The sequence below is a fragment of the Poecilia reticulata genome, chromosome 19 (assembly GCF_904066995.2).
Source record: "Poecilia reticulata chromosome 19, P_reticulata-male-v2, whole genome shotgun sequence".
Lineage (NCBI taxonomy): Eukaryota > Metazoa > Chordata > Actinopteri > Cyprinodontiformes > Poeciliidae > Poecilia > Poecilia reticulata.
In genome coordinates, this window is record NC_088848.1 from 752494 (window position 1) to 763096 (window position 10603).

At 50.3% G+C, this 10603-nt stretch overlaps 1 protein-coding gene across 2 annotated transcripts in view; it reads left to right on the top strand.

Annotated features, from left to right (window-relative positions):
* Positions 1-7373, top strand: part of shisa9a (shisa family member 9a) — a 35122-nt gene extending 27749 nt beyond the window's left edge. For both annotated transcript variants that reach the window (XM_008436252.3, XM_008436250.3), the window contains exon 4: positions 6003-7373. In XM_008436252.3, the coding sequence (XP_008434474.2) occupies positions 6003-6901 (899 nt within the window). In that variant the 3' untranslated portion in view covers positions 6902-7373. The remainder of the gene's footprint in view (positions 1-6002) is intronic.
* Positions 7374-10603: the final 3230 nt, after the last annotated feature.

A 10603-nucleotide genomic window follows, 5' to 3' on the forward strand; every position in this document is an offset into this window, starting at 1 on the left:
TCCTGATGTCAGTCTTTGAAGATGAAACAATAAATGGATTCTCTCTTAACTAACATTTCACACCTGCATTGAACAAGAGGGGGAAAATCCCAATCACCACGGAGAAGGCAGACATGCCAACTTTCCCCTGACAGCAGCTTCAGCAGATCAGAGTGAGAGCTGAGCGGAAAACCGCCCAGATGATGAAGGTCGACTCTCATCCCGTCTCACATGAGCCCAGCAGACAGACGCTGCTCATCCTCTCTGTTCAGAGTTTATGATACCTGAGCAACAGGTGGGAATAATTCCAACGTAACAGAAGTTTAACTTTTAAAGGATGAGGTCAGAGTTCAGATTTGACTGTTCAGCTGGATATTTTGCATTTTATTTGTTAAACATAAATGTATGCATAATGGTGGACAGAGAAACATGTCAGCATGTTTTAAAGGGGCAGTGTCGTGTTTTCCAGGCACCATTTATACCTTCAGCTATAAAAATGACAGATCAAATCTTAATTTCTAATTTAGCATCTTGAAGTTGGGCCTCTGTCTCTTTAAGAAGCTCCTGCTCTTTCTGTAGCTCCGCCTCCAGGAAGTCATTCCAACATGGCTCCTCTATTAACCCTTTAATGTTTTTACCAGCAGCTCCTATAATGAGCTCAGCAGCTGGTTGCTAATTGCTGCTTGCTAGTCTGGAGGAGCTGACTGGGGGAGGAGCTGCGCCTCGGGGGCGGGGCTAGGTCCACCCAGCCGTTTAACAGCTGAATGGTTGCCATGGAGATTAGAGGATTTCTCAGACATGCAGAATTAAAGGAACCCTGGAGGGAAAACATGATGAAAAATCAAAGACTTTACATGAAACCGGCCCTTTAAAGATAAAAATCTGAAAAGTGTGGCTTGTATCTGCATTAAATCCCCAGTTTAAAACCACCTGCAGGCAGAAGTTTGGCTCATTTTTTAAATCTCGGTCATACGTTGAATTCAGGACTTTGACTAGGACATTGTTTGATCTAAACCGCCGTACCTCTGGCACCAGGTTAACCCTTTTTCCAGGATTTTCCTTCACTTTGACCAGCTGAAGCATCCCACAGCATGACTCGGCCACCTCTGTGCGACAGTACCAAAAACATGGCACCATTTTCATTAGAAGAAATCTGTTGTTTTCCTTCCAGTTCACAGTGATTGTAATAATGTGACAAACTGAGGTGGAGAAGAGGAGAGAGCTCTGCAGACCAGCCGCAGGTGTCTAGTTAAAGTCTGTGTGTGGAGGAACGCGCTGACATTTTGCCTGGCAGTAACCTGTCTGCGCCTCGGGCGGATGCTGCTGTTTACCCTCTGAAATGAAGACGGGGGGGAAAGCGAGTCGCTTTCAGACACTAAATTTCCTGGAAGCTGATGACAAACTGGCAGAAAGCAGAGGAGCAGAAAGGCGGCAGAACGAGGAAGTCGCAGCGACGGCGGCTGCCTGCAGGCCACAGAACCAATCTGGAAATGTCTGGAAACGTTTTCCAGGTCCCATTATTTCATGTTAAAGATGCCGAGCCTCCTCACAGAAACACAATTATTTTCTGTGTCTAACTCCTGAGCATCACGACGGGTTCAGGCAGCGATTTGAAAGTCAAATCTACCAGCGGCAGACTCTTCATCTTTCACATCGTTCTGCTTTTGTAGCCTTTAATGTCTGGGCCTCCTCTTCCTCTCCTCTTCACAGCCGTCTGCTTTCCTCCCTAATCCGCATCGCCGCTCCGTCCCCCTCATCAAAGAATCGTTTGAGAGCTAATTGTGATCTGCTGCTAGCCGCTCATGTCATTCTGCTAATTGAAGGGAGGTTTCTCCTTCAGCATCGGACAGAAATCTCTTCAATAAGCCAAGATGACGGGAAACTGGGGAGAAAAACTGGAACAATCCGTCGCCGGGGGAACGGCTACACGTCCGCTAAGCGCTGACATCAGGAAGCTCTGGTTAGATATTGATTTATTGGGACGTTATTGGCAGCGACCTCACTGAGGAAGCATCAGGAATCTTGTTTGGTTCGTTCTGCAGTCACGTTTTCACGTTTTGATGTCAAATCTTGTTCTGCTAACGTGCTAACAGCAGAGCTAATCAGCTAAATTTAGCCGTTTAGCCTTTTTGCTAACTTTGCTTAGCTTTCCCTAAAGCAAGTCAGAACAAAAAGTTTAACGTATTTATTTTGTGACGTCATAATTTAACTGTTGATTTAAATTCATTTGTCATCATTTATTGGCTTTAAAGCTTCCATAACATAAAATGCTGAATCATTCACAACAATAGGAATGTAATTACAGATATCTTCATTTTCCTCAGATATTTGGAACGTTGTGAAGCTGATTTTATGGTAAACGGCCTGCCATACGCAGGAAGCAGCGCATCATCTGTCTGTAGCAGGTTTTTGTTTTTTTTTTGCCTGTTGACCTGATTAGAAGTGGAACCAGGCCTCAGATCTGCCCCCCCTGCTTTAATTGCCCCTCTGCTCTCCCCCCGCGGCCCACTCAGCCTCCCCTCTGTCGGCCCACTCCTCCGTCCCCCCGGACGCCTCTGGAAGGTCACTTTATTGGATTCGAGGCGCAGAAGCAACTAATGATCTCTTGGATTCACCACTTGTTCTCCTGCTGGAACAAATGACCAATTATGGCCTCTGTGTTACGAACAAACGTCCTGCTGGGCCTCACCAGTCTTTTCTGCTGTACGTCCAGTTTCCACGCGCAGTAAAATCCTCGTAATTAAGGGAAAGGAGCTCAAAGCGAAACTTACTTGACATTTTTACCTTTCGTTGAATCTCTGAGGCAGAATCTGCCTGGAAATCTCCTCCAACGGTTGTTGGGTTTCATTACGTTTAAACCCGTTGACTGCAGCACCTGGAGAAGCATCAGCTGTTCCCCAAAGTCTCAACAGATTTCTGTCTGCAGATGATATGTAATAAAGCACCTTTTCCTTTTCCACGTCTGAATTTCAACCAAATCCATCCAGAATCTCACACAGCTGTGACATCATCCAGGCTTGGTGTATGAAAACTTTCTGATCATGAAATTATACTTCACAGATGATTATTTGTAAAAACCTATTGAATCCATCTTGGTTACAGAAACGTCTGTTGTTGTAATTTAACAGGAAATATACAGGAAAGCTCTGCATGGAAATGAAGTTAACCGTAGCAGGCTAACTACAAGCTCAGCTGCACTCATCGTACACATTAGCTAAAGCGCTACACCAACATGCTGTTTGGCTAATGCTAAAGCTGAATACGCATGGATGTGGTCATGCTAAACAATATACCAACACAGAATTAAGCAGAAGCTAATGCTAAATTTGCTACACCAATGCGGTATTTAGCTAAAGCTCTATTCCAACATGGCACACAGTGGAAGCTAATGCTAAAACATGATACATAGTGTTTAGCAGAAGCTAATGCTAAAACATGATCCATAGTGTTTAGCAGAAGCTAATGCTAAAACATGATACATAGTGTTTAGCAGAAGCTAATGCTAAAACATGATCCATAGTGTTTAGCAGAAGCTAACGCTAAAACACTAAACTCCACCATGTGTCACATTGTGCTAATGCGTGTAGCGCTCCGATTGCTTCAGGAAGTGATTCTTTTGATCAGATCTTTAGCCTAATTTACGCCTTCAGTCACAAACCAAGCAGGAGATAAACAGATTTTATACTGTGTAGAACTAGCAATACATTCTGAGTATGGCGCTAAAGTTAGCTCCATAATTAGCGCATTAGCTGATTGTGTGGCCACCACTGCTAGTTAAAAGCCATGTAGTTAGAGGATGTTTCAAACAAGGTTACTGATGTTTGACGTCAGTTTAATCAGCTTCATGAGGACGAGGCTGGGACTGTTAAAGGTAAAAAGGCAGGAAATTAAACGGCAAACTAGGACTCATTTTAAAAATCAGATCTGAGGAGAACCAGATCTGTTCTCCTGACCCGCGCCGAGGTGATTGTCTGTCTCTGTGGGTTTCTGCCCCGGCCGCCGTTTCACCGCCGAGCCGCCTGGCTTCAGACTCATTCACCTGCCGCCTGAGCAGGTTTGATCCCAGGAGGAGGTCTGGTAGCGGCTCGGCAGGAGACGCTGCTCCCCCGCGCCGCCGCAGTCCTCACCCACAATCTGCAGCCTGGCTGCTTCGCTCACAGTGATAAACTAGATTTATAGTTACAGCAGCAAAGCAGACTCACTGAGTGTGTTAACTTTATCTTCAAGGACGGAGAGGCAGCGAGGAGCTAGAGAGGAATGAGTCGACTGAGCGGATCGGCCGCGAAAAAGGTCACATTTTACCGAGATAACAGGGACTGGAGCTGGAGATGCTGACCGACAGAAGAAGGAATAAATATCAGGCTTTAAAGCTGACTGCTCACCACACACACACACACACACACACACACACACACACACACACACACACACGCACACACACACACACACACACACACACACGCACACACGCACACACACACACACGCACACACACACACACACACACACGCTTACTGGGCAGAAGATGCTCACAACAACAAACTGTCGTGGATTTTCGTGGATCTGCATGAAACGTTTAGAGGAACGTTTCTCACAAATCTTACTGTTGATCCACGGAGCTGCAAAAAGTCATCAGATTTTTATTATAATTAGAATAAACAGAAGATGAATTAAGCAAATGTTCTTGATTCAGTCTTACAAGCATCGCTTATGCTAGTTCACTTGATTTTAGTCAATTAAATCTGTTCCCCTCCTGATGGTCCGGTCGACCCGGTTCTACTGGAACCAGAACATCTGCTCCACCAACCTGTTCCCCTCCTGGCCTGTGGGGGCGCTGCACAAAGAACCACTGAAGGAAACGACACAAAAACCTCTGAAGACACTGAGAGCAACTTCCTTCTTCACCAGATGGAAACAAGATGGAGGATTTTAGCGGTTGGAGGATTTCTCTTTAGGCTAAAGACCAGGAGCCATTTCTGCTGCTAGCGCTAGGCTAGCATGTTAGCTTTGGTTACCCAGAATGCCCTGCGCTGTAGTCCACTCCCTGCTGTTGGAGCGGTCTCTGGTCCACTTGGCGTTGACATTCAAACTGAACCAGACCGTGGTTTGGAGGACTAGAGGTCAAAGTTCAAGTAGCATTCATGCCGCCAAAAAAAAAAAAAAAAGAACTGGAATTTGTAGGCAAATGGACTGGAGTCGGATTGAAGTGGACTGAACAGGACAGGTGGGAAAGATTCACCATTTCGTCTCATCCCTCGCTTGGTGCCATCTTGTCTTGGGGAACTTATGAGGAGCTCGACCCGAATACCAGAGAACCCAGACTGAGCAGGGCTGGTGTGAATGCATCCCTAGGATCAGAAACAGAACCCGTCTTACGACATGAAGTAGGTTAAAGGTCTTCAAAACCCAAAGTCTGTGATGTCCACCGATCTGGAAACGGTTCCAGGACCTTCTCTGGGTTCTGGGACTCCAGAGAACCTCATTTGAACCAGGAACCACATCAGAACCAGAACCTTCTGAAAACATTAAAAAGCTAAATGAAGGTATGCGGTGGCCTAATCAAAGTCCAGACTTAAATCTGGTTGGGATGCTGAGTTGTAGACTCGTTCCGCTCATTTGTTTAATAAAGGAAATAATCAGATTAAAATAAAATCTGTAGGGGGTAAAAACTTTACCAAGCAGAATTTAAAAAAATGCTAAACTTTAATAGCTAACCTGATAATTGCTGCGTTTTAAAGTCTCAGAAAGTCTCAGGCGGCTCGGTTCTCTGAATTTTAATCTTCCTAAGAGGAAAGTAGAGATGCATCCTGGCTTTTCCTCAGATTTCACTCCTCCAGGATCAGAACCGGCCTCCTGTGCTCCCCGTTTGGCCAGTTTGATAAGAAGAAGCTGAGTAAAAGTTAAAATGCATCCGGCCTGTTTTGGGCTCCGTCTCTGTTCAGTGCATTTCATGTGTGATTTGCTCTTCAGCAGCTCGTTGGCATTGAACTTCAGTCTATTTTTGTGTTTTTCTCTCCCACCAGCTGCCAAGTACAACGGAGAAATCTACAACAAGCGGCGGCTGATGGTGGAGCTGCCGACGAAAGGCGGCCTTCGTCTCCAACCGATGGGAAACTCTCGGAGCGCCATGGGCAACCTGTCGATGACGCCGCCGATGGCCGCCAACACCATGCCGTCAAACCCCCTGACCTCTAACCCCTTGAACTCCTCCATGACACAGATGGCCTCAATGGCCTCAATGGCCTCAATGGCTTCAATGGCCCCAATGGCCCCAATGGCCTCAATGGCCTCAATGGCTTCAATGACGGCGATGACGTCCATGCCGATGACGTCCATGCCGCAGATGACCTCGCTCTCCCCAATGCCCTCCATAACCCCCATGACCTCTTTAGGTCCACTGACTCCGGAGCCTGTGGCCACCTACGTGACGGAGATGCCCAGCATCTCGTCCGTCTCCACCCTGCCGACGGAGCGGCACATTGCGGGCGGCAGCGGCGGACTCAAGCCCAACGGCCAAAAGCCCAAAGGCGGCCATGCGGCCCACAGCTCCTACAGCTCCCACACCCACAGTAGCAAGGCGCCAGGACTCGGGGCTTCTTCCCTGGTGCACATGGTGGGGACGATGCCAGGCGGCATGTCCAGGGCCGTCGAGACCGCCTTCGGCTCGAGCTCGGCCACCATGGGCCGGCCGTTTGCCTACAGCTCCAACACCATCGCTGGGCACGCGGCGGGCTTTGGCATAAAGGGCTGGGACGGGACGGAGACGGTGGGCAGGAGAAAGAGCTACGGGCACAAGAGGCCCCAGTGCACGGTGCTGGAGCCCAACCAGCTGCACGGCTCCCGGGGCCAGAGCCACAGCCAGCACTTCCTGCCCACGCAGCCCTACTTTGTGACCAACAGCAAGACGGAGGTGACTGTGTGAGAGCGAGAGGAACGGAGACGCAAATAATCTCTGTTTGGAGACGCCGCCTCCTGGGGAGCTCCGGAGGAGGCGGAGCTTCGTCGTCTGAGTGAACGTTGCCTTGAAGTCAGAGCCAACCAATCAGATCACGCTTCAGACGCTGACAACAGACAATACGTACCTGAGGCCATGTTTGTACGTTTGTGCCGATGTTCGAGTTGTCTCCTCCTCTCTGACGATGTCCAACGTCAGAGGGTCAGAAACCAAACCTGATAGCAATATCGCAGATGAAGAGCGATGTCATGGTAACGGAGAAAAACCGAGTTATTTACCCAGAAGCCTTCAGGAGAGGCTTCCTCAACGAAACACCAAACGGTCTGGAGGAAGAAACGTTTCGCTCATGATCCACAAGCGTTTCTCCTGAGAGCTTTGAAGCAAAGCACACAGTGATGATGATGATGATGATGATGATGATGATGATGATGATGATGCAGCAAAAACAGAAAAATTCAAACGGTTTTTTAATCTGATTGGGTCCCAAAGACTCAATCTCAGATTAAATCCTCTTAATCCCTGAGATCCTTCAGTTTTAATAATCTGGCAGCTTTTTTAATACTAAACAACCAAACAGGATGAATGTTTTCAACCATAATGACCTAGTCAAAGTTTATTTATGGAGAAACTTTAAAATCAACCAAAGCTGACCAACAGTGGTTAACGAAGACAGAATATCGAACAAAATGGACGAAAAGTCTAAAATACGGAAACTTTACAGAAACAAAATGGAGTCGCGCTCAACGAGATTAAAACTACGGAGAAACACTGAGACTCAAAACCAACAGGAGAAAAAATCAGTGGATCAGAATAATAACAGGTTAATATGCAAAAAGACCTAAAATTAACTTTCCCAGAAGAATATCTGATACTTCAGACTTTCACTACATTTTCTTGAATTAAGATGCAGTTTTAAATAATGAGAATAAAGTTGTAAAATTAGCAGAATAATGCTACATGGGCACCATGCTAAGTGGGCGCCACGCTATGCGGGCGCCATGCTAAGTGGGCGCCACGCTAAGTGGGCGCCACGATAAGCGGGCGCCATGCTATGCGAGCGCCATGCTAAGTGGGCGCCACGCTAAGCGGGCGCCATGCTATGCGGGCGCCATGCTAAGTGGGCGCCATGCTAAGTGGGCGCCACGCTAAGTGGGCGCCACGCTAAGCGGGTGCCACGCTAAGCGGGCGCCACACTAAATGGGCGTCACACTAAGTGGGCGCCACGCTAAGTGGGCGCCACGCTAAGCGGGCGCCATGCTAAGCGGGCGCCACGCTAAGCGGGCACCATGCTAAGTGGGCGCCACGCTAAGTGGGCGCCACGCTAAGCGGGCGCCATGCTAAGTGGGCGCCACGCTAAGCGGGTGCCACGCTAAGTGGGCGCCACGCTAAGCGGGCGCCATGCTAAGCGGGCGCCACACTAAACGGGCGTCACACTAAGTGGGCGCCACGCTAAGTGGGCGCTACGCTAAGCGGGCACCATGCTAAGCGGGCGCTACGCTAAGTGGGCGCCACGCTAAGCGGGCACCATGCTAATTGGGCGCCATGCTAAGCGGGCGCTACGCTAAGCGGGCGCCATGCTAATTGGGCGCCATGCTAAGTGGGCACTACGCTAAGCGGGCGCCATGCTAATTGGGCGCCATGCTAAGCGGGCACCATGCTAAGCGGGCGCTACGCTAAGCGGGCGCCATGCTAAGCGGGCGCCACGCTAAGCGGGCGCCACGTTAAGTGGGCGCCATGCTAAGCGGGCACCATGCTAAGCGGGCGCTACGCTAAGCGGGCGCCATGCTAAGCGGGCGCCACGCTAAGCGGGCGCCACGCTAAGCGGGCGCCATGCTAAGCGGGCGCTACGCTAAGCGGGCGCCATGCTAAGTGGGCGCTACGCTAAGTGGGCGCTACGCTAAGTGGGCGCCATGCTAAGCGGATGCTCTAATAATCTCCGTGGGACCAAATGTCTACAGAACGAGTTTAGAGTGAAGCTTCTCGCCTGAAACATTTTAAACCAGGGACCAAACATAAAGATTCATGTTCATACGGCTGGCCTCATTTTGTGCAAAAACTGTAAAATATTTTTAAAGAATTGTCCTAACCTTTCTAAAAGCCTTATTTTCTATCAGATTATTCTCTGAACTCCAGTTTTACCCACAGAAAGAGAGAAAAACCATCTGGAAAAATCTATGTGGGTTAAATGACTCAAATATAAAAATAAACCCGTGAGTGTGACAAATAGGCCAAATCTTCGAAGGGCTTCTTCAAGCCTGTTTGCATGTTTCCGTTTCCGGATCCTTCCTCTCCCATCGGAGCGTTAGAGCAGGAGGAAGAAACAGAGGCGCTGAAGTTTCTTCAGACATGGAGGAAGTCAGAGCAGCTGAGCGATGAACCTGATCCAGTCTGACGTCACTGCCGGCGCCGCGCGGTGCGGCAATCAGAGGGTCACCTGACGCTGAGGCGACCAATCAGAGGGCTGGGAGGAGGCGGGACGTTTCTGACTAATGCTGTGCAACACGCGGCTGCCTTCCAGGGTCACATGACCAACACCTGGGACCCGACGGGACTGGACACCTGGGACCCGACGGGACTGGACACCTGGGACCCAACGGGACTGGACACCTGGGACCCGACGGGACTGGACACCTGGGACCCGACGGGACTGGACACCTGGGACCCAACGGGACTGGACCACTGGACACCTGGGACCCGACGGGACTGGACACCTGGGACCCAACGGGACTGGACACCTGGGACCCGACGGGACTGGACCACTGGACACCTGGGACCCGATGGGACTGGACCACTGGACACCTGAGACCCAACGGGACTGGACACCTGGGACCCGACGGGACTGGACACCTGGGACCCAACGGGACTGGACACCTGGGACCCGATGGGACTGGACCACTGGACACCTGGGACCCGACGGGACTGGACACCTGGGACCCGATGGGACTGGACCACTGGACACCTGGGACCCAACGGGACTGGACACCTGGGACCCGACGGGACTGGACACCTGGGACCCAACGGGACTGGACACCTGGGACCCGACGGGACTGGACCACTGGACACTTGGGACCCGACGGGACTGGACACCTGGGACCCGACGGGACTGGACACCTGGGACCCAACGGGACTGGACACCTGGGAACCGACGGGACTGGACCACTGGACACCTGGGACCCAACAGGACTGGACCACTGGGACCCGACGGGACTGGACTCCTGGGAACCGACGGGACTGGACCACTGGACACCTGGGACCCAACGGGACTGGACCACTGGGACCCGACGGGACTGGACACCTGGGACCCGACGGGACTGGACACCTGGGACCCGACGGGACTGGACCACTGGGACCCGACGGGACTGGACACCTGGGACCCGACGGGACTGGACCACTGGCAACCGTGTTGAAGCTGCATGACGTCACTTTACAAAATGTCTCCACATGTTCACCGTGACGTAGATAACCTGAGAAACATGGATCTCCTACATTTCATCCCTGAGCTGCTGCCCTCTGAAGAATGGCACCAAAAACCAGTCAGAGCCAGGAGGAGGGGCTAAGCGCTGTCAATCATCCCCAGGTATTCGCTGCTAAATGTGCTAGTGGTGGAGAAACAACTCACTGTTACAGGAAAGCTGTTCATCTGCGGCGATGCTAACTAGCATTAGCATT